The sequence below is a fragment of the Toxotes jaculatrix genome, chromosome 16 (assembly GCF_017976425.1).
Source record: "Toxotes jaculatrix isolate fToxJac2 chromosome 16, fToxJac2.pri, whole genome shotgun sequence".
Lineage (NCBI taxonomy): Eukaryota > Metazoa > Chordata > Actinopteri > Toxotidae > Toxotes > Toxotes jaculatrix.
The window spans coordinates 16,837,668-16,864,649 of NC_054409.1; the positions used below are offsets into that span (position 1 = coordinate 16,837,668).

At 41.6% G+C, this 26,982-nt stretch overlaps 2 protein-coding genes across 7 annotated transcripts in view; one reads left to right on the plus strand and one right to left on the minus strand.

Annotated features, from left to right (window-relative positions):
• Positions 1 to 7,806, plus strand: part of dnm1a (dynamin 1a) — a 48,051-nt gene extending 40,245 nt beyond the window's left edge. For 2 of the 3 annotated variants that reach the window (XM_041058801.1, XM_041058803.1), the window contains 5 exons: positions 153 to 167; positions 555 to 725; positions 853 to 1,094; positions 1,334 to 1,537; positions 4,607 to 7,806. In XM_041058801.1, coding sequence (XP_040914735.1) covers positions 153 to 167; positions 555 to 725; positions 853 to 1,094; positions 1,334 to 1,537; positions 4,607 to 4,637 — 663 coding nt within the window. In that variant the 3' untranslated portion in view covers positions 4,638 to 7,806. The remainder of the gene's footprint in view (positions 1 to 152; positions 168 to 554; positions 726 to 852; positions 1,095 to 1,333; positions 1,538 to 4,606) is intronic. The other variant, XM_041058802.1, reaches the window with a different exon arrangement.
• Positions 7,807 to 8,257: 451 nt separating this feature from the next.
• Positions 8,258 to 26,500, minus strand: golga2 (golgin A2). 4 transcript variants are annotated; one of them, XM_041058731.1, is made up of 27 exons: positions 26,385 to 26,500; positions 24,887 to 25,039; positions 21,618 to 21,767; positions 21,194 to 21,240; positions 20,853 to 20,916; positions 20,228 to 20,287; positions 19,012 to 19,092; positions 18,452 to 18,490; positions 18,260 to 18,322; positions 17,855 to 17,948; positions 17,619 to 17,725; positions 17,387 to 17,445; positions 17,001 to 17,142; positions 16,704 to 16,793; positions 16,191 to 16,298; positions 15,969 to 16,056; positions 15,410 to 15,552; positions 15,010 to 15,228; positions 14,623 to 14,736; positions 14,188 to 14,412; positions 13,861 to 13,960; positions 13,250 to 13,341; positions 12,768 to 12,996; positions 12,438 to 12,596; positions 12,182 to 12,288; positions 11,820 to 12,012; positions 8,258 to 11,665 (listed from the first exon to the last, which is right to left on the minus strand). In XM_041058731.1, the coding sequence occupies exons 1-27, from the start codon at positions 26,430 to 26,432 to the stop codon at positions 11,397 to 11,399; spliced, it is 3,243 nt and encodes a 1,080-aa protein (XP_040914665.1). In that variant the 5' UTR covers positions 26,433 to 26,500; the 3' UTR covers positions 8,258 to 11,396. The 4 variants fall into 4 exon arrangements, with proteins under 4 accessions (XP_040914665.1, XP_040914664.1, XP_040914666.1 ...); XM_041058730.1 differs by having other exon boundaries at positions 12,438 to 12,599; XM_041058732.1 differs by lacking the exon at positions 21,618 to 21,767 and adding an exon at positions 22,730 to 22,798 and having other exon boundaries at positions 12,438 to 12,599.
• Positions 26,501 to 26,982: the final 482 nt, after the last annotated feature.

Genomic DNA, 26,982 nt, shown 5'->3' on the forward strand with positions numbered 1-26,982 from the left:
AGACTAAATTTTTTTTACATAAGTTGCCTAGACTGTTGCTGTTGTTGATTTGTGTATTTGGAGTCTATTTTTAATGTTGTAGTATCTCTCATATGATTGTGTATCTGTCCTTTTCAATGTCTTTCATCATCCATCCCTATTTGACCTTGTAGGAGAAGGAAGGAAAGGTATGTAACTTTGGTCTACATCGTGCCTTTTCATCATCATTGTGTTTTCTTAAGACAATTAATTAGAAATAATCTCACTGGAGTCCCACTTATTTGTTGACCTTCACATTTGATTTGATCTGCTGACAATAATCAGTTGTCAATAAACATATGCTTAAAGGCATTTAAACAGTGTTTGAGATGGTAGTATTCAAAATTTTGAAGCCAATATTTTCACTTTTACTGCAAATGAATATCGGCTCCAAATATCGGTTATTGGCCTCCTTGACTACTAATAATCGGTATCGGTATCGGCTCTACAAAAAACCTGATCGTTCTATCTCTAGTTTTGAAGCATTAAGATAGAGATGCATAGTGTGACCAAATTCTCTAAATTTGTCTCCGCAGAGTGACGGTGGTGATGATAGCAGCTCTGACAACTTCATGCACAGCATGGACCCTCAGCTGGAGCGGCAGGTGGAGACCATTCGTAACTTGGTCGACTCCTACATGGCCATCGTCAACAAGACCGTCCGTGACCTGATGCCGAAGACCATCATGCACCTCATGATTAACAATGTCAGTGAACAGGGGTGGGATGCAGCAGTGTTACTCTTGAATGTGGCAAACCATTTTTCAACTGTCTTCATCACAAAACATGTCTCTCTCTCTCTCTCTCTCTCTCTCTCTCTCTCTCTGTTCCCAGACTAAGGAGTTCATCAACGCCGAGCTGCTGGCCCAGCTGTACTCGTGTGGCGACCAGAACACGCTGATGGAGGAGTCTCAGGAGCAGGCCCAGCACCGTGACGAGATGCTGCGGATGTACTACGCCCTGAAAGAGGCCCTCAGCATCATTGGCGACATCAGCACATCCACTGTAACCACGGCCATGCCACCACCTGTGGATGACTCCTGGCTGCAGGTGCAGCGGGGTGGCTCCGGAGGAAGGTAAGGCATGATGTCAGACATCTTTACGATTAGATTAACAGATCGAGGAATCAAAGGGTTCATGCATTTCTGTGGACGAGATGAAAGCATATTTAGCAACCTTGATGAAAAATGTGATGAAAAAAACTGGGTGTGTATCATGGAGTAATTCAGGGGATAATTGTTGCTGCTCCTGATGTGTTTCAGACCTGACTCAAGTTTAAATTGTCTCTCTTCCTCTCGTTCTCCTTCCCCTCCAGGTCTCCAGCCACCAGTCCCACTCCAAACCGCAGAGCTCCGCCAGGACCTCCTGCGCGCCCGGGCTCTCGTGGGCCTCCACCTGGGCCTCCTCCTGCTGGGGGACCGCCTGTCCCATCTCGCCCCGGAGCTTCTCCTGACCCTTACAGTGGGCCGCCACCCACCGTGCCCTCACGGCCTAACCGTGCACCCCCAAGTGTGCCAAGGTGAGTGAAAAAATGAAAAGAGTTTCAAACTCAGTAACCCTTTCTCGCAGCGACGTAGAGCTTTTTCAAGGACATTAACATCGAACCCATATCTTATAAGATTATGACAAGCTATCCAAGCTGAAGTGTGGATACTCTCTGTTACTAAGGGGGATGTGAAGACACCTGGATGAGGGGATGAAGGAGGTAAATGAAAGTGGAGAGCTCTGGTTGTGATAGAGGATAGATGAATAGATGACTAGAGATCCCCAAATAGATGGATAGACAGTGATATAATGAGATGAGATGATTTTCCGGCTCTTTTCTCTCGGTTTCTCTTGGCTTCACGTAGACTTGTTGGCATCTCTTTGCCACCACTTCGAACTTTCAACACGCTGTCAAGCCTCACCATCAACTGCTAACGCTCCACTGTTCATCGCTAACACACACCTCATCACTGCCCCCACCTGTACAGTCAAACTTTAAAGCCACTCAGTGACTGGAATGAGGGTTAAAGTGTGGGTTCTCTTTCTGTTCTCCATTAACCATATCTGTGGTTGCACCTGTAGAGTTTGACTTGTGCTTTCCTGTGTTTGTGACCTAGCTAGTGTTTATTTAACCTGGATCGATTCAATGTCAGAGTAGCAGCTTGCCTCTTTTACCCCAGGAGACACTAACGTTGCTGAGCGTGAAGCTCTCACCTGCAAATTCAGCCTCAAAATCAGACCTGAGTATCTCAAAATGATTTCCCCATCAAAAACATTTCCCTGTGTACTGATCTGTCCTAAGCGAGAGCTGAGCTCATGTGACGTTGGTCATTTCCTGGCTCTATAACTGTTTGCACTCCTTTTCTCTTTTCTTCATCCCTCTCTCCCTCACCACACCTCTGTCCCCACACATGACTATGGTTCCCTCTACAGAATCACTATCACTGACCAGTGAGGAATAACGTTTCTGGTACGTTGGGTACTGTCCACCATTGTTATCGCCATTATCATCATCACCATCACCACCATCACTTTCCTTCTTCCTCCTCCTCTCAGAACGCATCCTTTAACTGCATGCCATTTCCCTTTTCTTACTTTTTTTGTTTCTCTTCTCAAAGCGCTTGCATGGGCAAACACACACCAAGGGTGGGTTGTGTGTTTGCGTCAGTGTGTGAGCTGAGTTTGGTCACCGCCTTGTTGGCGTTGATGCTAATTTGTTTCTATCAGTATGTCAGGATGGGAAAGAGGCATTTTACAGCAACAACGAGTGGAACAGTATTCAACTCAAACGTCCAAAGATTATTGATTATTGTACAGATTATTGTTGGTTTTGTGTCGGTGTTGTATGTGATGTAGAAATGCCGCGACATCCCACCCATCCCTAACTTTATCCGTGTGTGTCTGATGTCCTTCACAGTCATGTTATCTGTCAACATCACCGTTCAGGACAGAGTTTAGCAAGTGTGCAGGTAAAGCTGTGGCACTGCTGAGTCATTTTTTCCTTGGGAAATACTGGGCAGGTTTACCAGTTTTGGCCTTTAAAAATTTAAATGAAACAAACTGAAAGGGACACATCAGTCTTTAGTTGCACTGCTTGCAGACGTGCAGACCTGGGAAAGAGGCTGCCAGTGGACACCATTTCATTTAAAGGCTTACAATCTAAAAAAGAGAAACACCAGAAGAAAAAAGTGATTTTTTTTAAAAGAATAATTTGCTCATTTTGGGAAATATTCACATTTGTACAGCAAACATTTCCCTACTGCCAGCAGCCACTTAGCTTAGCAGAACGACTAGAAACAATGGGAAACAGTTAGCCTGATATCTCTGTGATGTTGGTCATGTTTTCGGGTTTCATCCTTGTGTTATCCCATGATATATAGTCAAGCCCGAAATTATTCATACCCCTGCCATATTTTGGCTTAAAGTTACTTTTATTCGACCAGCAAGAGTTTTCTTGATTGGAAATGACACAGGCGTCTCCCAAAAGATAGTAAGACGATGTACAAGATCCATTGGCTGAAAAACACCTCCAAAGCATTAGGTTCCCACCACCATGTTTGACAGTGGGGATAGTGTTCTTAGGGTTGAAGGCTTCTCCTTTGTTACGCCGAATGAAGGCTACATCATTGTGGCCAAACAATTAAATTTTTGTTTCATCTGACCATAAAACAGAAGACCAGAAGTCTTCTTCTTTGTCCAAATGAGCATTTGCGAAGGTCAAGCGGGCTTTTGTGTCTGCGTTCATGGAACCCAGCAGTGTGCAGTGTCCATTGGACTATCTGCCTTGAGATGTTGCCACCAGCAGAGCCCAGATTCACCAGGATGGCCTTGGTGGTGATCCTTGGATTCTTTTTCACCTCTCTCACTATCCTCCTGGCCAGCACAGGTGTCCTCTGAGATTTAACACAGTGCGGAATGTCTTGTATTTTTTAATAATACTTTGCACTGTGGCCACTGGAACTTGAAAACATTTAGATATGACTTTATTGCCCTTTCCTGACTTGTGAGCAGCCACAATGCGCAGCCGCAGGTCCTCAGTGAGCTCCTTTGTCTTAGCCATGACTTTCTACAAACCAACTGCAGAGAGCTGCTGCTTCACCTGTTGAGTTGATTAAAACAGCTGTTCCCAATGAATCAGGGCAATTAGGATGCTTTAGAACAGCTTGGACTATTTGGAATGGTATAGAACTTTGGATTTTCCCATAGACTGTGACAGTTTGCAAAGGGTATGAATAATTTTGGACATGCCACTTTTTGTTCAAATGTAAATAAAAGCTGAGAAATAATTTTTTCCACAATGATGCCTCTTGTACATCATCTTATTATCTTCTGGGAGACGCCTGTGTCATTTCCAATCAAGAAAAACCTTGCTGGTTGAATAAAAGTAACTTTAAGTCAAAATTTGCCAGGGGTATGAATAATTTCGGGCTTGACTGTAAGTGGTCGTCCGTGTGAACGATGGTGCAGAATTTCTGTCTGCGCACATGAATTTACACATGGGGGTGTAGAAACAAGCAAGCAGCTCGAAAACACTAATCCAACCTGTTCCTGTACTTAATTCTTTGTATCTCTCCCTGTGTGTCTGTGTGTCCATCCTTGGCAGTCGGAGACCCCCACCGTCTCCAACCCACTAGGCCTCTGAGCTCCTCCCTCCCTCCTCCGTCTGTCCCTCCTCTGGAAGAGAGAATATGGACAACACCGTTACCCTCCTGTCGTTTTCTGCCTCACCTGACCTGAGCTGGCTCCCTGCTCCTGCTCCTACTCCTCCCTTACAACAAGCCATGTCTCTCTTTCTCTCCCCCACACCCCTCTGTTTCACACAGAGGTGCAGAATACTTGAAACACACCTGCATGACTGACATACAAACATGCTGAACCCTCAGAATTTAATAAACTATGTAGAGAACATGAAATAATTGATAAGAAACAAACTGGTGAGTGTATGCGCACATATGCATGCACACCTGCTTACATAAACACACACACATATAAATATAAATACACAAAACAAACACACAAATACTATATTTTTTCCTCCTTTTAAACGTATGGGAGGAGACTTTTGCAAAGTTAGCATGACACTTTGCCTGAGTATTACATTATACTCCAGCATTTCAAATGGGTATTCTGGCTGCTGACTGACTTCTTTTTCTCTTATTAACATTTGTTTTATCTTATGTGTATTTTATGTTTTTTTCAGACTTTTCTTTTTTTTCTTCTTTCCTTTTTTAATAAAGGAATACTTCACCAAAGCATGTTAAGCTTTGTGTCATAAAGTCACTCTGTATTGCCTGTTGTGCTGGAGGAAAAACATTTTCAGACTGAGTTTTCCAAAGTGGTTGCTAATTTTGGTTAAAATGACCCTGAACACTAAAACAATATCATAAGGTCTGTAACAAATTCCTTGGTCCAGTTATTTTGGTGACAGTACAGTTTTTAAAGATGCACTAAGCAGCTACACACCAGAGACTTGGATTATACTGCACGATGCATGTTTGAAAATGGCTTTTGTAAAAAACTACAGCACATGCTATGAGGTGAAAGCAACAGACTCAACATTTTGGTGGAGTGTTCCTTTAAGGGAGGGGTGTCCAAACTGTTCCACAAAGGGCCGGTGTGGCTGTAAGTTTTTGTTGCAACCAAGCAGCAGCACACCAGACTTGACTCATTTAATCAACTGATCTCAGTCTTCAGACAGTTGATTGCTCACACTGTGTGCTCTTCATTGATTGGAACAAAAACCTGCAGCCACACCGGCCCTTTGTGGAACAGTTTGGACACCTCTGCTTTAAGGGAGGTGATGCAAACTGAACTGGACTGGATGTTGCATCTTTGAAACAGTAATAGTTGTCACCCCCCCCCCCCCTAGAAATCACAGGTGAAGACACACTTCAATCACATTACGTTAAGTCAACTTGTTCTTGAGGACTAAACATCCAAAGAGAAGAACTGTGCCATTCATACATTCAGTATTTTCATTAATACCATGATTCTGAGCTGCAGATAAACATGATGACTTCCTTGGTGTCTCCTCACCTTTACGATTTCGGGGTTTCTCTTCTCAACTTGTTCATCCTGCCATGTAAGGTCTCGTGTTTTCTCTCTTTTTCTACTCTTTTCACTGAAACAGCCGTCCAAGCAAGGGTGGGCCCTCTCGCCCTGAAAGCCCCCTGCCGCCATTCAACTCTTAGAAGAACCCCCCCCACCCCCCACCCACACACCTCCTCTCTTTTACCTCCTATCTTCTCAAACTCCATTGCCCATCATCTATGAAACAGACTGCACCATCACTCAGTCAGCTTAAACGAAATAAGGAGGGGAAAGGATCGGCTACAGAGTCCTCACCCTCCCCACCCTCAGATATCTGGACAGACAGGGGGCTGATGCTCTTCATCCTTGCTTTCCCTCCCCCTCCTCCTCTTCCTCCGTTTTCTATAGGACAGGAGGAGCGATCATGTGAGGATCTGTCTGCCTGTTGTAGCCTCTAGAAAGCCGCTTCCCAAAATCTTTGGTACTGCATTATCTTATGGAGAAGGGATCTAAATAGAAAGTGCAATATACAGGACAGACAGACAGCTGCATGCCACCAGTTAAACAAGAGCCAGAGTACAGTTATAACTGAGAGGGAGAGAATCTGTGGTCTGGGTTTTCATCTGAGCTACTTGTACATCCTTTTTTATTCAGATGGAAATAAGGTCCTTAATGGGAGCAGTTTTAAATATCTGGAGTTTGTTTTTATGTCACCTTTGATCACATTATGCATCAAATCTCCTGGTATACTGACAGGAAATTCTTCAGGTTGATAATCCTCCATTTCTTTTCTGTTTTTTCCTCCTTTTTTCTTTTCTTTTCTTTTCTTCCCTCTCTCAGTGGTCACGGGGGTGAGTGAGAACATGAAAACATCAACAGTCTATGCATAAAACTATCAAACGCTCCTTCTGTTTCACCCTCACTTCGCTGTGTGAGAGCCTGTGAGTTGAACCCATCTTTTAACCCCTGCTTTTCTACCACTGCACTCTACTGTCAGTGTGATGTGTTGTATTTTGACCCCAAACAAAAAAAAAGACGACAAACCCACCAGCCAGTAAACAAACCCATCTTTGTACCTCAATTGATGTCATTTACTTGAAACACTTCAGTGACCCCTTGTGCATCTTACTTCCTACTCCACAACTGCAAAGCAAACACAACAAAGCATATTCTACTTATTATTTAACAGTAATTAGTTTATTATGGACATATCTTAATGCGTTATTCTGTATATGTGTGGTGCATCTTATGGAACTTGTACTTCCACTGTCTAGAGAATTTAGTCTGCAACGTATGAAATTGCTAAATATTTAAATTATCATGAATAAATGAATCTGTGTATAAGGAAATATTATTTGAAAAACTTACAAAAAATGTGTAATGCAGTGATATATATGGATGTCTGCAGATTATTTGGATACTTTAGCGTGTAGCAGAGAGGTTTTTTTTTTTTTTGTTGCTGTTGTTTTTCTTGTCTCTCTCTGTGTAGAAGAGCAGGGAGATACAGTGTGAATGGGTGAACCCCCGCAGCAACTGGGTCCTGCCTCTTGTTCAAACTGATGTGGATAAAAGGATGACTTTACTCTGCAGGACTGCTGTGCTTTGCAAACACATTAAAACCTCAGTGTACTGAAAGGAGCTTCCTCTTTGTCTTCTTTTTCTCTTTATGGTGGGAAACACTAGCATCACGGGGACACTGTATCTGTTCAGAGAGCTCATTTGGAGAAAAAGAGATTAATTTTGAAGTAACTTTCGAGTAAGTTTGTGTCTTTAGCAGAAATATGGGTTTGAAATTCAGATGTCTTTAAGAGGTATTTGGACTGATCTGCTCACAAGCTCTCTGGGCATTTGGTATCTACTGTATCTGTGATCATAATTGGACAAAAAAATGTTTTTTGTTTTTTTTAATTAAAGACATTTTATAGGAACAATGATAAAATGAATGATGGGTGAGTTTCATTAAGCTACTTCAGTTTCAGAGGCCTAGTATTCTCTGCTGTGTCTATATAGTCTGATTCATGCGTATACCACAGCATAACAGTTTGGAGTAATTATAAAATGAAAAAGAAATCCAGACACAGTGTGTTTCATTGCTCAATCAGTTTTACTCAGGAGAAGGGGAGAAAATATTACTCAAGGAAACAAAAAAAAAAAAAAAAAAAAAATCAGAAAGCTTCTGTCAGAAGCAGCCCTCGAACAAATCAGTTCTCTGAACAATCCTTCATTTCCATCCAACTGTCACTTCTATTTTACATTAAAACTGATTAGTTGAGATACTAACTTACTTCAAATAAATATATTTTCTTTTTTTTTTATTCAATCTTTGTATTAAATCACAGCCAGTCAGTAACCACCAACACCCCGACTCTGCTTACAGACGCACAACCTACGCTGCCAGCCAACACAGCAGAGCAGCTCCCCCTCCCCCACACACCAGGCATAATGAATATACAATATGTTACACAGTTACAGTATGTACACTGCCTCTTTTACAGTAAAGACAATAAATGCTTCCTCATTGCTATTTGTTTCAATCACACAGAGCATATTTAACAGTGAATTAGAAAGTGTGGGAAATCATTTTATCCTCATTGTTTTATTTGTTACTATACAAGTCCCCGAAACAACACTAAAAGGATTTTATTGTATATCTACCTCTTGGCCTGACCACTCCCAAAGCAAAAACAAAACAAAAAAAAACAAACAAAAAAAAAACAAAAACGTATTTATGGCATGTTTCAAAGGAAACTAAAAAGAGACAGAATGCTAAGAAGCGAGGAATTTTAAAACCAAGAATGATGAAGTAAATTTATTCAAAAACCACAGTGCTGTGGTTTAGGGTAGAAACACTGCTGTTCACTTTCCCTGTAAACAGCACCATGTACATACAGCCTCCATTCACCTTACACTTTAATTACATTTTGCTTTCAATAATACGCTTAAAATACCACAATCTGCACTTATGCTTTCTGTCCTGTTACTTTTAGCGATAAATATCAAGTTTGCAATTTAATCATTTCACAAATATGCCCTCTACCTCTCAACAATCAAGAGAATCTCAAATTTATGTATGAGGGCCCAAAAGTAATTCGGCATGACTGAGGCCCTCATGTCGCTCCATATTAAAATCATGAAAAGACTCACAAAACAGAGTCCTACTCTGAAGAAATCAATGCACCCATCCTCCAATCTACATTTGTGAACATGAGGACCTGTCTCTCTTACAGCTAAACACCTCTCACGTCTTCAGGTAAAGAGAGAGTAATTTCTCATTTATTTTATTCCAAAAGGAGTTTTACTCAAATTTTGTTAGACAATACGAGAATAACAAAATGCGAACATAAAACATTGACTAGTTTAATTCTCTGCTTTTGGAAAAAATAAAGACAGCTGTTCGTTTCCTCAAATTCTGATTGGTCCAACACTTTTGGGAATAACCTCATGACTTCTTGAAGTGAGCAGTCTCATTAATTTAACCTTCTACTCGTATGTACACACCTTGGTCATCCTCCGAGTGCAACACCGCATACACACACGCACACACACCCGAACACACTTTCAATTAAATTCACTTGCTTCAACTGGAACCCTCAGCTTAACAATGAGGCATCATAGGATTCCCCTTTTTTTCTCCAGAGAGGCTCAATGGTAGAAACAGAGCTGAATGAGAAGCTTTGTACAGTTTTAGTGCAATCATACTTATATAATTTGATAGAACTCTACACAAAAGTACAACAGATGCTGCAGAGGAAACAGCTTGGATTACAGACACACACACACACCACTCACACTCACACAGTCCAGTTGTAAAGGATGTGCATTAATTCATCTTTGATATGTAGAACTACAAGCCAAACGTAACAGAAAAGAACAGGCTCTTAGTAATAGTGTCAGTTATTTTAGAAACTTAAAGACCCCATGAAAGAGAAGTTTGTGCTGAGGAAGAAAGAAAGAAAGAAATGAATAAATGACTGAGGGATGGAAGTATGGACTGAGTTTGAGATGCCTCAGAGCACCAGATTACAGACTATTCCAAGCACAAAGATGAATTATGACTGCAGATATAGAGATTATTAAGTTATATTTCCTATAACTTCTTTAAATAGTGCACCATAACATCTAACATGCTAATGGCCAAGCTGCAGTGGAAGGACTTGAAACAGTAATATGGAAAGCAGCCCGCAGCACAGCATCCAAGCTCTACGACGCAACTGAATCACACTTTGAAGAAAATGCCCTTCTCCAGTGTTGTTTTCAGCAACAATGGAGGAAATAATGCCTCAACAGCATCTCAACTAAAATTAGTTTTTTCTTCATGGGGTCTTTAAATTGCATCTATCCTCTCACTGAATCAGAAACAGTAACAATGGTGACTTCTCTCGGTCTAAGAAGAGGTCTGACATCATTACAACACAAATGGTTCACATATATTAACATGTCACTCTGTACAAACATATGACTTATTTTCAGTGTTTGGAGGGGAAAAAAAAAAGTCAAAGTAGAGAAAAGGTAGTTTCAGGGGACAGTACCAATCTGCAACACCTGCCTCCATCTTCCTGAATCTCACTGTGTAACTAGTGAGCTTTTGACTTTGAAGCAGCGCCTACAGTTTAAAAGCTATTATGTGCCCTAAGTTCATTAACTGACTTAACTTTAACTTCCATCTCACTCTGCCACCCATCCTGATATCATCTTGCTGTACCCTTCTGCTCACTTCTCTTCATGTTACACAAACATACAAGTAAATATTCAGGTTATTACATTCATTCAAACGTGATGCTCTTTTTTTGGCATGTGAATTGTGTAAAACTGAGATCTGCAGTTAAATAAAGCTGAACACGAACAGGCTGCTATTTTTTAATTGTGTACTGTATCAGCAAGGGGACTGAATATACGGCCCCTTTATTGCACTTATGTGTACGATGGAGATGAGAGAGAGGATGGGAACTGAAAATTGTGGTAAGGAGAGCAATTGGATTGTGTTTAGGAATACTGATTATCTCCTCTCTGGGAAGAGCATCATGGACAAAAAACAAAACAAAAACAAAAACAAAAAAAACAAACAAACATAAAAACAACTGATAAAAAATTCTCTCTTTTTAACCAGGCACACATTTGTGCCAGCACACAGGACAAAGAGGGGGCGTTTTAATGTAACTGGGTCAAAGACATTCTTCTATCTGTGACTGGTTTTGTAGGGTATCAAATTTTTGAATTTCTGTGTGAATATGATCTATAAGCTATAAACACAGTAAACTGTGGTGTTTTATATTCCCCAGACTTCAAGACATGTCCAATATCTCATACACTCACACACACACACACACACGCACACACCCACCACCCTTTGCCACACCCACACCTCACACCACCAAGATCTTCACTTCGTCCTGTTCGTCAGGCCGGTAGAAGAAGGGGATGCACGGGTTCTCCCCGAGGAAAGGGGGCGATCTTAGAGCTCCCTGGGGGTTCTGGATCTCCTGGAGCAGCTGCATGATCTGCTGGGCTGTGCCATCCTCTTTGGGCACCATGGGCTTGGAGTCCATCTGGGCTGACCCCATCGAAAATGTCTGGGACGAGGGGGCCTCCAGCCCTGTGGTGGGTTCGGAGAGAGGAATGACCTCCATGGCTTCTGCAAATAAATAAATAAAGAGAGAGGGGGGGGGTGGGACTGACTTCATATTCATTATGATTGTTTATATTCTTGTCTTTTATTATTAGCGTACAATGAAATAATAGAAAGCAGCAGAGAAAGCAGAATGCTGCATACTCCTGGTTGTGCCTACCTGCGCCACCGACAGCATTAAGCTCAGTGTCTGTGTGCGCCTGGTGCTCTGGGTGAGTGTGATCCTCCCCGACAGGAAGGAGGTCGGGGTTCACTGTGCTTGTGCCGCCTACAGCTCCGGTGTAGCGGCTGTACCAGTCATTCCTCTCAGCCACCAGCCTCATCACCAGATCCTGCAGCTCCGCCAGTTTCGCCTGGTGCACAGTAGAGTCAGACAAAATGGTTAGTTGGGAGGAGAACTCTAACCTGCTGTAGCTTCTATCGAACATGATTACTGATGAGAGTATGAAATTATTTTATCTTAAACACCATATGCATCTACTTTGTATTGCACGGTTATTTTTTATTAAAAGGCTTATGTACCTTCATCTCCTCCTTGTCTTGGGCCAACATGCTGATGTACTGCTCCTTCTCCTGGTGTTTCTGCTTCATGATGGCCCGCTGATTCTGGTACAGGGCTATGTACTCCCCTGGACAGACATACAGAAATCATTACACCTGAAACATGTTTCTGACAAAGTACTGAGCTATAAAACACAACCAAAACTCATATACAATTAACATAATCAGAAATATAACAAAATATAAGTATATATACATTGTGCTGTTGTTCACTCACCTATGGTGTCGGTCTCTCCAGACAGCTGGATGCAGCGGTGCTCCAGCTCCTCCACCCTCTCCTTCAGGTCAGCTTTCTCTTGCATGAGGGAGGTGAAACGCTGCTGAAGCTTCTCCATGGCAGCTTGCAGGGCCTGATGGACTTCCACTGGCACTCCTCCTTCTGGGCAAGAGACAGCACAGAGTATGCATTAGGATTACATACATACATACAGAGTATAAACAGACTCAAATGTATTCATAATAACACTCACTATCCTATTTCAGCAGAAACATAATCTGGGCTTTTCATTTAAGAAGAATAACGTTCTTACTTCCACACAGATCTCACCTGAATGCTCATGACTGTGTTCACAGTGACTGTGTTGGCCCTGAGTGTGATCGTGCTCATGGTGATGGTCCTGAGCAGATTTGTGGCTGTGGTGTTGGTGTTCGAGGCTGAGGGCCACAGCAGCCTGGTGTCGAGCTGCCATGTGAAGCCTGTGCTCCTCCTCAAGTTGCCTTCTGGCCTCATCCCTCTCTGCCTCCAACTGAGCCAAAGCCCCACGGATAAACTCCTCCTGTAGGGAGGGACAGGAGGTGGTGATGAGGATGGAGGGAGGAAGCAGGTGAACAGGGTGGAATAAGTGTAAATGCCAAAATTAAAAATAGCTCATTCACACTGTAATACTAGCACTGGCAATGGACTTTACCAGCTTCAAACTTTGCCTTCCAAATGTGTATTAGCAGTCAAAGCAAAAGAAATCGACAAATCCTTGAAGCATATTTGCTTCAGTAGGACTTTGAAGGATGAACATTCATCACCCTCCTCACCATCTCTTTCTGGCTTTCAAAGTCTTCTGGGATAACTATGGAGGAAGACTTCTTAGGACTCTCTTGCAGGGACTGGCTTTCCACTCCATCTCCTAAAATTACACAATGACATGTTAAAGCTCTTAGACTTTTATAGATATCGTTTCCAGTTTGCGTGATCCCAACCTGTAACACTAACTCGTCACATTTCAGATTTGAGAATGAGGTAATCACTCTCCTTGCATGTAGCCTGTGCACAACATGTCTACATTATTTAAACTGCTGCTCTTACTTTCCCTGCCTGTAGGTGGTGCATGTTAAAAACAAGAACTGTTAGGTCTGAAACTGCTGGTGCTGCAGCTCCACCAGTGGAAAGTGTCAGGTGCTTTGCATCAATGACGTCGTGTCCTTGTTTCATTTTCAATTCTTTCAAGTTAAACAATATGAAAAAAGAAAGCCTATATGCTCCTGAAAATGTGGGTCACATCCACGAGTCCTGTGATGGTAACTTTTTTTGGGCTCTTAATTTTAAATGGAGGGTAAACAAATAAATATATATCAGAAAAGGATATGACAATAAATAAACAATAGTGGGAAAACTACAAATATACTAGTAAAAAGATAAATCTTACCTTGGTCTCTGGACGATGTGGCAACAACTGAGCTGTTGAGAAGCTCCTTTACCTCAGTCTTCAGCTGCTCATTGTCTCTGACTAACTGCTCCAAATGTTCCTGCAGGGGGAGACAGAGTGATTCAAAACAGTGAAGAAGGACTGTAAAAGGAAGTAAGGTTTTATAGCAGTTACCTGATGGATTAGTTCCTATACTATCAAAGTATCATGGCCTGACACTAAACCCTTTGAAGCAGTCTATCCTGGTGAATGATGTTTACTTTGGTCTTTGATACATCATGAACGGTCAAATGAAAAAAAAAAAGTTCTTATTCCTGAAACACACACCTGCGCTTGTTTGAGCTGATTGTAACTGATCTCCAGCTGCGCACGGTTGTGGCTTTCATCGTGCTGCAGCCGGTCCATGAGCTGGCTCTGCTGCAGATACTGTTGGTGGAGCTGTTCTCTCTCTGAGGCCAGGGCCTGGTAGCCAGCACAGTACTGCTGCAGGTGGGCCACTACCTGGTCCCTCTGCTCCAACAGACCCTGAGACTCCTGATTTTTCAGTTCCAGCTGGAGGCAGGGGAATGAAGATGGAAATTATGTCAAGAGAAGAAAATGATTGTTTAATGATTGTTTAATCTTCTGGATGCTAGTATCAAATGTTGTGTTCATGCACTATTTTGTTTATGACAAAAAAGAAGTATAGAAAAAAACAACTAAAAACATAATAGAAGAAGTGCAAAAACTGAAAGTGATGTGTCTGTGTGTGTGTGTCCATACCTGCTCCTTGACGTTGTGCAGCTCCTCTTGCAGTTCACCCATCCTGCGAGCAAGCTCCTTCTTCACATGCTGCTCAGACTGGATGGCAGTGGTCAGCTCCATGTTCTCATTAGTCTGTCCGAATGAAGTAGTAACAGGAATTTTGGCTTAAAGGCAGTAGTCTCCCACCCTCTGAGGTAATACTTGTTATGAAGGTACTTTCCAAATTCATGAACATCTAGTAACTCTTTGTTACGCAGACACTGATCAAAATAAATGCCAAATGGATATGATAAATGTAATATCAAAAGAAGTTAGGACAGACACAATGTAATATGTACATATATGTAGTAAAAGTGAAAACGTCATTGAAAAAGGACAGATGGAAAGTGAGATTTTCAGCCTCACCAGTTTGACAAAACCATTCTGTAGCTCAGCCAGCTGGTCCTTCAGTGTACGGTTCTGGGTGAGAGCACGGCTAATAGTGGCCTTATCTGACTGAACATCCTCCAACATGCGCCGACGGTCCTCAGCCTCCTGGCCTTGGCTCTCCACCTGCCGCTCCAGCTCCCCCAGACGTGTCTCCTGCTCTGCACACAGGCGGCTCAGCTGCTCATTATCTCGCAGCTGGGGGAAATATTACAGAGGCTATGAGGTACAATAGTAGTACAAATGGTCTTTGAAACATTGAGTAAAGCACAAATAAACAACTGACCCTTATATTACAGTATATTATAATATATGGATCACATGAAATTCCTTTATGTATCAAGATGTTTCTGATTGGAGAAAACAACGTAATGCATACCTGTGCCTGGTACTGTGCAGTAAGGGCTTCTTTCTCCTGTTGTAGTCTGTCGAGGCTCTCTTGCAGAGCCACCTCACTCTCTGATGGCCCTGAGGACTGAGGCTCTGCATTATCCTGAGCCTCTCTCTCCTGGGACAATAACGCTGGAGGAACAGAAGAAGAAGGATGACAGAACGTTACGGCTCATACTCAAACTGCTTGTGTAAATACCTGACAGTAAGTATAACCTAGCACTGATGTTAATTCTGCTGTGGAGGGAAACAGACCGGAGCACACTGACTGATTTACAACATTAAAGAAACAATCGTTATAAATAATTCACTTAAAGGCTGCTGATGAATCCATGTGCTCTGCCCTCTGAAATTTCCTCTCCTTGATCTGACAAGCTCCTTAATCAGGTGTGTATTGCTCAAAGATCTTTGGAGAACAAATTCCATTAATCCTACTGCCAGGTAATCTGTAACTTTATTTGGAAGAAGTGTTTTTCACATTGAGGAGGGGATGAAAAGTAGTGACAAAAAAACGGAGAAGCAGTAGATGAAGGATGTGCATCTGCTACCTGCAGCATTTTTTAGCTCTGCGATGCTGGCCTCTAGTTCTTGGACTCGGTTGATGTTTCTGTCCCTCTCCTCTGCAACCAATGACACCTGCAAAGACAATGACATAATGTACATCAGTCATTTGTCTCACACCAAAATAAAAAAGAAGAACATACCACTCTCTTTATCCTCAAAGCTACAGTTGACCAGACTGTCTATGCTGATGTTACTGCACATTTTACCTGTGTTAGCAGCTGCTCTGTTTTGTCCTTCCATACACGGCCCTCTTCCTGGATCTGTTCTGCATAACAGTCCCTCTCCGTCTTCAGCTGGGCCACTGACTCCATCAGCTACAACATCATAAACACAAAGAGGACAATTGTGATGAGAGATAAACAGGCAGGACGCACATTTCATTTCAGTCTTGGGTGGTTCACTTTTAAGTGGGGAAATAAACTGCCAGTTTGTAACCTTTATGTGTCAAATAATCAAATATGGGAAGGAAGACAAAGAGTAGGAAAGGTAGAGAACATCACATGGGTCATTTGATACAAATACTAACAGGAAAGTTATGATGACTGTGGCTGAGGCATATGCTTCTGTGCATCCACTCAGAACACTGATATCCACACGACATCCAAGTAGAATGACACACAGTGCAGAGGTATAGTGCAATAAAAGAGGTAAAGGGAGTGAATACTTTTTATAGGTCGTGTATGTTGATAACTGAAAGAGAAACGTCCTTGTACACAGACCTGGTGATTGTGTGCCTCCAGCTGCTGCTTCTCTTCCAGCAGTAACTGGACCTGCTGGTTGACACTGGTGGGATCTGACTGACTAGAGCACTGGAGAAAAATACAAAAGGACAGACACTGGAGTAAAATGCAGATTAATACATGAAAAAAAATTTACATCTGGCGGCAATGACGGCAAACAGACTAACTGAAACTAATTCCAGACATTGACTTTTGTACGTACAGTAGATTGACTGCAGAGAAAGATGAGTTTCAACTTGCTAATCTAGTGTAACATGTGCTCGTGCTTTAACACACCTGCTGCAACACGAGGTCAGCAATCTCGAGCCTCTTGCGAAGATCTTCCACCTCCAGCTTCAATGCTCCATTCTCCTGTGTATTCAGTTTCAACTGCTCGGACAGCTCTGAGCTCTGCTGCTTCGACTCCTCATTCACATTGCTGCAAACACAAACACATACACGGAGATCTTTCATCATTTCTAACCGACCGGATTCTAATAGGAGTTGAGATACTTTCTCATGCCATCTGTTGCTTTATGTACAACCTGAGGGATCTGAATTACCCTCTTTAACATCAAAGCAATTCTTTTGCTTTTATGTAAAAAGAACTGCATAGCAAATTTTCTGCTGTGGAAATCTTATAAAATACACCTCTTTGTGTATGCTAGGATAAAGTGACTTACTTTACTCTGAACACCTCTAGTCTCAGGTTGTCTCTCTCTTTTTCAAGCTCTTTATTGTGCTGGAGAAAAAGAAAAAAATGTATTAAAAACAACAGACACTTTGCCAGCATGACAAAAACTCAGAAAATACAACTGAAACGAAGGTTGTGGGTAAGGCTTTTGTGTGTGTATTGTATCTGATGGTCTTATCGCCTCCAGTAAATTTTGCTTAAAGGGAGTAATGACTGCAAACCTTTTCAAACTGTTTCTGCTGTGTTGAGACAGAAGAGAGAGTTCTCTCCAGCTCTGACACTCTCTGCTTTGTTGCCTGCAGACGGTTGTTCAATTCCTCTGCCTCAGCTACACACACAGACACAAACGGAGACACGCACACAAACTGTTAACTAACCGCTGTAGGGGTGAAGTCTTGCCAAGATGAAAAATTCTCATTCAAGTGTATGCACCACTGATTACAAAACACACACACACCTGTTTTCTGCCGTGCAGCCTGTTGTGTGTATTGTAGTGCTGTTTGTAGCTCGGATTTCTCTGATACCAGTATACCAATGGTCTGGATGTGAACCTAAGAAGAGGAGAGGCAAACAGAGCTCTGTGTGAGTCTAGATAATGTCAACTGATTTTACATAAAGCCCCTCATTATATCACAAATTTTCTCTATACAGACTGCGCAGTTTGAATAAATGTTTGTCAGAGTGAGCAGTCTGGGGAGGGAGGGTCTGAAGGGGCGAGGGAGCAGGGTGACATCAGGAACTCTGACAATATACATTCATGATATGATACATTACACTGCAATGCAATGAGGCATTTTACTTCACAGCTTTAGAATGCACCACCAGACAAATTGAGTTTATGTGTTAGGGCACGAGAAGTTACCTGTAATTGCTCCCGCATGGCTCCCTGCTCTTTTGAAAATCTCTGCTCAAATTCTTTTCGCTCCTGAAAGAAGAAAAATACAAAGTTCATGAATGACCAGGGAGGATGTGAAAATTCAGTAGGCCGGAAAAAGGACGGAGAATAGAAATGAACAGACAGTCAAGCAGACAGAGAGGAAAAAAAAAAGTTTACCTTTTGTAGCTGATCTGTGAGCTCCTGAGATTGCTGTGCCTGCCAAATCAACAGGATATCATTTCTTTTTAAAGTTTGAAACATCAACATGTTTTTCATAACCCCAGCAGTGTTACACAATCCTACTAAACATAACTAAAATTCTGGCACAAAAGACCTCATCTGCATGCCAGACAGGACAGGGACAGAGCAAAGTATTGAAATAATGAACCTGTTTTGTTGGTTATTTATGTTCTGATAATCTTTTGAGTTTATTGTTGTTAGTGTGTTAAACTGGCATGAAAAAAAGCATCTACCATCAGGTTATTGCAGTTCTACACCTAAACACCTCTGTATGCTGTGGTTATACTTTGTAGAAATGTATTTAAATCAACCTAAGTGAAAGATAAATAAATATCATGAAAACCATGCATGACCTCTTTTAGTGTTTGGTTACTCAAGATAGCGTGCAGAATGCATACAGTACATACAGTTATGTGGTAATTGTGGGAGGGTTGGAAAGGGTTTACACCAGTCACACAGAGGTGTGCACACGTATACGCACACACACAGCGTCTTACCAGCTGGTCTAGCTGGGTATTGAGCTGAGAGTTTGTTAGGTTGCTGGACTCCAGGGCGGCTGCCAGCTCCTGGTTCCGACTCTATCACGTGCACACATGCATCCGGGAAAGGAAAAAAAAAAAAAGAAAAAAAAAAAACAAAACAAAACAAAACAAAACAAAACAAAACAAAACAAAACAAAACAAGAGAGGGATAAAGTGCAGTGGCAGAAGTCAAATAAAGAACACATGGAGGGAGGAGAAAAATTCAAATGTGGATCATTAACATGAAGGCAAACAATAGCACCTTTACAAGTGATGTAAAAATGTGTTTTTAATAATGAAACGTGAAACAAATAATTAAAATATATGATGGATGTTAAATCAGTTGAACACTAGTGGAGCCTTCATAACCACCTTTTTAAGTATCATCTGCATATATGGACACAGTCCACGTGACCTAAGTTTGAAATAACATTACATGTTGTAAAGGGGCAAAACACAGATTTCTGGGTGACAGTGTGTTTCTGTACCTCTCCTACAGGCCTCACCAGAATGACCACTTACCACGGACTTGGAAATTCCATCTAATTTGCAAGAGTTTAGTGGTATGTGATTTTTTTCCAGCTGTCCAATCACCATACGCTCAAATATCAAATCATCCAGCAAGACATTACCTCCTCCTACAAGTTTTAGCAGTAACTGAAACTTCACTTCCAGAGGAGACCTTGTAGTAGGAGGCAATTACGATACATTTTTAAAACACCTCCACTGTTGACTTGCACTGTCTTATTAAGTTATAATAAACTGAAGCCCGAGGCTCACTTGGAGGAGTGCATGTGATGTACTCTGTGTAGTTAATTAAATCACAAAAAGCCAGAAAGTTCACCCTCACATAAACAGTCACAGTGATTTTGCTGAAAACATGAGGATTACCATTTCAGACAGCTAGCACGTATTCTATCCTGTAACTAATACTAAAGTGCTGCAACAGAAAATCCAATCTGGGGACAGTATGTTGATACAGAACTGAGTTTCACTTTATGTTCAAGCATACTGTGATAAATAATGCTTAAAAGAAGTTCTGATTATACCATGAATCTACAGAGATCAGTAGAGAATAATGTCTCATATTATGTGACTGTGGACTATTGTACGACTTGGCAGACTTTTAGTTTGGGTTTTAAATTTCAAAACAAGTCATTAGTTCACAGAAAACAATAGATTTCCATCTTACCTCCAGTTCTCTCTCAGTGACAGAAGGTGGACTGTCTCCATTCACATAAGCAGCAGATGACTGAAATGACACAGACCCTCACACTGATACACCTCCAACACAGAAAATTCGTCATGTTTTTTAAGTAAAGTTTATGTCAGACTATAGAGTCATCAACAGTTAATGACCCAAATGACCAACAATACTTTAACATATTTTCTTAAGTGTAACATAATACAGTTTGCCTATTATATTTATGTATGACCTGCTATTTGATCAGCCAGATGCACGTCTCTACCCATCTTATTAATCCTTTTAGACGGTAAAAGGTCAATCGCAACTGTGTCTCAAAAACCAGACAAAAAGCACAGCTTTACTGCTGACATTGCAAACTGAAGTTCAGAGGAAATATATCAAGCTTTTCTGGTGAACCAGTTGATGCTGTCAGTGTGCTTGAGGCCACTGGGAACAACTGGCAAATCTGAAAATGCTTCCAGTGCATTCCTGCCAAGAATAGATGCAACACACCCTCGCTGAAAGTGCACATCAGTGGTGGTGTGTTATTGTTAAAAGCACACCGCTGTATGACAAAGAAGTGTGCGTGTGAGAGAGAAATGGGATGACACTGGCGGGTCTGAAATCGTACCTCAGAGACCAGGCCATTCAGTTGCTGTGAGAGCTGTCGCAGGCTCTCTGTGGAAGACAGGGGTCTGCAGGATAACACACATAAACATACAAATAAATACACATGCACAGACGGGTTCAACATTATTATGATTGCATATCAGCAATAAATCTACAAATCCAAACTTATAGCAATGGATAGCAAAAACTAATTTTTTAATGAAGCAATTAATTCTAAGATGTATTAGGAAAAAAAACGACATATAAAATGCACACCTAGTGCACATTTATATATGTGTCTCTGTATTATGACTGTGAAAAAATGCCAGGGTGTGGCTGGAAGTGAGGAGTCAAGAAACCCACCTGTTTTCCTCTGTTAGACTCTCATTGCCATTGGTATCAGGGTAGTCCTGTGGAGAGAGAGAGAGAGAGAGAGAGAGAGAGAGAGAGAGAGAGAGAGAGAGAGAGAGTTAGAGAAAGAGAGAGACAGGTCGAAAGAGGAAGAGTGAGAGAGTGATAGCATATGAGAAAAAGGGAAACTGATGACAAAGCATATTAAGCATAACAAAACACCACAAACAACAAAAGCAGAGTTGTGTTGAATTGGTTGTCTTCATCACACACATTTAGTAGTAACAACGAAGCAACTGGCAAAAGACTTTTAAGCCTTATAATCTTAGATTAGTGTGATGCACAGACAAGAGTAGGAATAACAGGAACAAGACAGGATGTGAGAGGCAGAGAAGGAAAGAGAAAGAGAGAAAATGACTGAAAGTGAGACACACACCTGCAGGTCAGTGTGACCGATAGACTCAGGGTTATTAGTAGTGTTAGCACTAGCAGGGTTAGACAAAGGTGAGTCGTGATCAGGCTCAACCCTCGGGTCTTCCAGCAGCTGAGGAACTGAAGACCCCATGGGCTCCACGTCAGCAAAGGTCTGAGGTGACACACACACACACACACACAAAAAATGCACACGCAGGTTTAATGCCAAGAAAAAGAGCAGTCATGATGAGAAAGCAACAGCAAGGCCACAATGATGTTGCAAACTTTAAGTGAATTCAGGTGACATAAGAGGACATAAAAAAATAAGTAGATGGTGAGAACTTGGTTGGTATTTATTTTTTAGTTAACTAGCTTACAGAGCACTTTAATGTAAGCTCTGTTACTTGAAGTGGTAGCTGTTTTGCCGATGATGCCCCAGTTTTACCTACTACTGCTACCCATGAAGCTCTGAAACATTTACAGAGTGAAAGCACTGAAAGAAATGAGACTATACAGTATGAACGCTAACAGTAACATGAACGATAATTAACCTTCCTCTGTGACATGAGTTACGCTTAGTCTGACTTTTACCTTGATGCCAGCAAGACATTTGCAATAAAAATAGCATCTTTAGAAGCGCATGTAACTAAGGCAAAGAAAACCAACAACAAACACAAATGAAGCGATGAGAATGCCTGCATGATGCACCCAGGTGCAGATAACACAGCCATGCAACTACTGAGCCTCATGCCATCCACTGTGCATACCCCGCCCATCCACACTGCACTTCTACATTAGACTATGAAGTCCAGGACATCGCCAACAATACTTGGATGAACCCATAGAAATAACTGAGCACCCTCCACGTTTCCTCACCATTAATGCACTCTTGACATGGACTTAAAAAAGCACAGCACCAATGCAAGAATTTGCACTCAAATTCGTCACATGCTTTCTGGTCTATGTGACACAAAGAACAAGTGCACTTCACGTAAGAGGGAGATAAGAATGGGGAAGCAAGGTACAATATTAAATACCACATGAGGAGCAACTATTTACAGCGGAGGGATGCAGACAGAAAAAAAAACAGGCAGGAAGGAAATGAGAGACAGACAGAGAGAGACAGAGGCTCACCTGACTGTTGCCATAAGGAGGTAGGACTACTCCATTGCTTTGACTAAGTACTTTCAGAATACTGTCAAACTACAGGAAAGAAGAAACAAGGGCGGAAAGTGAAAGAGATGTGAACGAGAAGAGAACGATTTAGGAAGTGACACTGATACAGACAAACAGGCACAGAGAAGCTGCTACGAGAAATCTTAGGAGGAGGAGGTCTAGAAGAGAGGGGTGTGTAATGAGGAGAAACATGTGGCATGTATGCTTGGTCCAAGAGGTCAGTAAATACTGGCTGGACTTTATGGAGCCTTCTTCTACCACTGAAAATCAGAATAACACTATTCAAATATAAAGTACTCATGTAAACATTTAAATCAGAATAAGAGCCTTAGGCTAGCATGTTAGATAGATAAATAGATAGATACTTTATTAACACCCTGAGGGAAATTCACAATTATTTTTCCAAATGTTGCCTTTGTGGAGGGGCTTAATTCCTGACTGCAAATCTCTTGCTGCTTCAGCTTCCTCTACAATCAGCTCTACAAACTAACATACTGTGAACTTGAAGACATTTTTTTCTATCACAATGTGATAGACAAAGTGCCTATTCTTATTCACAATTACCAGCTTCTCTTTCTTAAATGCTTAAGAACTAAAACACAATTGAGTTAACAGGAAATATGTTAATTAGCAGTCTTTGTTGTAAAATCTTCTGACTTCTACAACTGAACTCCTGTTGGTTATTGCCAACACTCAGATTTTTGTTGTTTGTTTTGTTGGCCCTCCAAAAATCAAACCATTCCAATTCCAATTAGGCTTAGAAAACCACTGACCGAAATGGTCTGTGGAAAACTGAACTGAAAGTCAACCTGTGCGTGAAGGGTTCTGTGCTGGAGTCACATGCATAACTGTATGTCCTCAGTGGCGCTCTCAATTTGATTATAAGAGCTTAACAACAAACCACAGAGGAAGACAGGCCAGATATTAAAATGTAATAGCTGTGATGATTAGCAAATAGGCACATTACGTTAAACTAAGAGTGTCATTTATAGGCATGTGACTCTGTTATTAGCTGGCTTTTTTTCCCCTATATCTCACCCATAGTAAAAAACAACTGAGTAATCAGTCACTGCTTCCAACATTACAGTTAATTAATTATTATTAATCAGACAGACACTGCTGTTTTGATAGGGATGATCTGTCAACATTCAGTCCCTTGAATCTGAGCAGAATATAAAACCAAAGTCTATTAATAGAGAGAGAACATAGAGAGGCGACCACTACTCTTGATGGCAACACTTAATAAGCTTAATAAATGTATATATGAAGGTGTTTATGTGATTATAACGATTAAAATGTTAAAACGATAAACATTTCTCAAAATACACATTAGAAATACACAGATTTGACATATCTAAACCATTGGTTTCCTACGCTGTGTGCCGGAAATTCTCAGCATGTTTATGAAAATGCCTCACCTTCTTCTTTTGCTTTATAACCTTGCAATGGCCATTGTTAAGGTCAGGGGCTATACTAGCACTGTCTCTTGTCCAGTGTCCTTATCATTCTTGAATAAACATTACTTTCAATCTATCCCCTGGCCAGCAGATATTGTAGGTGTTAATGCTGATACTGCGTTGTTGGCACTGTGTGTGTCTGATAGCCTGGAGGAAAGCATTTGCCAACTTGACAGTAATTCAGCCATATCAGTTCACAACCGGCAAAATATTTTGTGATCAATGGCCAAGCAGGCCGTTATAAATCATCTGAGTTGGAGAAAACAAACAATAAAGCAAATTATCTAAAAGCATGTGGATGTCTTTTATAAAGTATTCTGCATATGTGTATCAGTGAGCCTACAGTCACTGCGCTGGACTGTTGGAAACTGCTGGACTACTGAAGCAATGCAGGCTGTAACATGTACTCACATGTACTTACAGAAAACAATTTAGACTAATCTTTTGCCTGTCTGCTGTAAACAGCCAACATAACAATGAGCTTGAAGGTTTTTTTAACAGTATAACAGTGATTAACATACATGGTCACACTAGGTTTGACAAACCAGATATAACAAGGACACAGACAGACCATCAAGCACAAAGAGAGGTTGTTATTTGACCAAGAATGGCAGAATGACAAACAGGCAAACAAATGGAAAGACAAGGACTGACTTACATTGATTGGAGAGTTTCTATCTGTTGACGGTGCATCGAGTTGACTCAGTCCCTTCACCTTTCTCTTCTTTTTGGCCCCTGCTCCGCCACCTCCTCCTCCGCCCTTTTCTCCTCCTACACTAGCAGGGGAGCTCTTCTGCTGAAACTCCTTCAGCTGAGCAGCACATGAGAGAAGGAAACAATGGATGTGGGAACGGGAATGCAGCAAGTATTTAGTCACTGTTGCAAAGAAAGTTCCTCTGCTACCTGTTTTACAAAAGCCATAAACTTTTCTTTCATTACTCTGTACAAATGCAGTAGTGAATTTGAATTAAGAGATGTGAATTTGGTCAGACGTGAAGCCGGGGATGCACTGCTGCCATTCCCTGACAATACACCAGTTACTCAAAAGATTTGGTTTCATTTGTTGACTGGAATGCATAGGCACTGCCAACAAGTTACTGACTGTCTCTATGACTTACTTGTTCAAAGGTTCACTGATCTAAACCAAATACAATGAAGCTGATAACTTGCGGAAACATAAGATCATCTATTTGTAGTTTACTCATGTGACAGTGCAACCATTCTTTCTCGTGCCTGAGTGTGTTTGGGCATGAGGCCTCTGACAGCTGTCGTAGGGGACCAGGGGGAATCATAGGGAAACTACGGGAGCTGCCATTTCTTAAACATTGGGGTTGAATCGCAGCAAAATGTCAAGTGCCATCACCACGACCACTCACTCGCGAAGATTGTAGGGCAGCAAAAAAATGCTGACGAGTCACTTCCCGAAGCTAACATTTCACTGCTGATAAGGCCATCTTTCTGACTAGCCTCACAGAACACCTAGCTAAAGCTCACAGCAGGACAGGGAAGAGGGGTGTCAGCTGTCAAAACAGTCCCCGTCATTCTATCCGGCTAACTGTGCTACAATGCTAGGCCAGTATTTCTTTTATTTTGAAATAGTTGTTTGTTAGCCATTTTCTTGGATTACTGTGGCATCCTGCAAAACAAGACAGAAAGCTGCTCTTCTGCTCGTGTGGCAATCTTTACACTCACCAACAATCAACTATTCATAGGTTAGCCAGGTTGCTAACGTTCATTTGCTTTAGTTAGCACGTTATGGTTTGCTAATAACTACATTTAACGTTAGCTAGAAAGACACATGAAATCAATAGGGAAAGAGAGTAAGTTACATTAATCACTGACTAACTAGACGGCGTGGGATGCTGTAAATGCCTCTACGAACTAAAAATAGTCTACATAATCTGGGAAAGTTAATGCTATCAGTAGAGGCCCATGAGAAGCACCGCTCTCTCCTGCGCACTGAAGCCTCGGGGTGAGCGAGTAAGGTGGGACGAGCGACCGCTCAGAGGTCGGACGACGTGTAATGACAACACCCTTGGTCCGTAAATAAATGACCAACAAACCGAAAACCCCCGCCAGCAACGCAAACCCGCAAACGAGAGGCAGGACCAGTGCTTCCCCGTGGTTTTAGCCGGGTTGGCTGTAAAATATTTTACCTTTTTCTTAGCTGCAGCGAGTTTTGTTTGCCTGCTCTGGTCGGCCATCCTGCTGCTCTGCTCAACAGACCGGACCACGTCATCAGTTTGGTGCCTGGTGGTGTCTCTACCGGTGGGGGGCGCAGAACTGAGGCCGGGATCCTCACTTAAAAAACGTCTCCAGAAATTAGTTTGACACAAACCTATCCCATTTATTGTCTTATGACACATTTACATTACAAATCCCCGTTTCATTTATTTAGTTGATATTAGCTGATGTGTCTTAACAGGAAATCTAAGGTGTTAGATGTAAATGTAATGTGTTTGTAACACAGTTTACAAACACTTGACTTGATTGTCATAGAATACCATTAGAATCTATGTGATTAGTGTTAAGTCTCATGTTGCATATCAAAATCCTTATCAAGTCAGTCAAAATGAGGGCCTTATTGAAATTAAACAAATTATCTGTATAGTGATAAGAATAATCAACCAGAAAAGAATGTTAAATATCAAAAGCTGTGGTTGTGCTGAAGCTGCTCTCTGAAGTATGTCCTCTTGAGTGCTCCAGACCCAGCTGTGCTGTAAGCTGGGCATAACCCCTCATTTTTGTAGCTCA

What these genes read in the sequence shown, in the direction of transcription:
- golga2 (XM_041058730.1), bottom strand. Translation starts at nt 26,432, where the DNA reads ATGGCCGACCAGAGCAGGCAAACAAAACTCGCTGCAGCTAAGAAAAAG. An exon ending in TCGGTCACACTGACCTGCAG is followed by an intron (nt 21,241 to 21,617) that starts GTGTGTGTCTCA and finishes CTCTCTCCACAG; the next exon opens with GACTACCCTGATACCAATGG. An exon ending in CACATCGTCCAGAGACCAAG is followed by an intron (nt 13,342 to 13,860) that starts GTAAGATTTATC and finishes GTGTAATTTTAG; the next exon opens with GAGATGGAGTGGAAAGCCAG.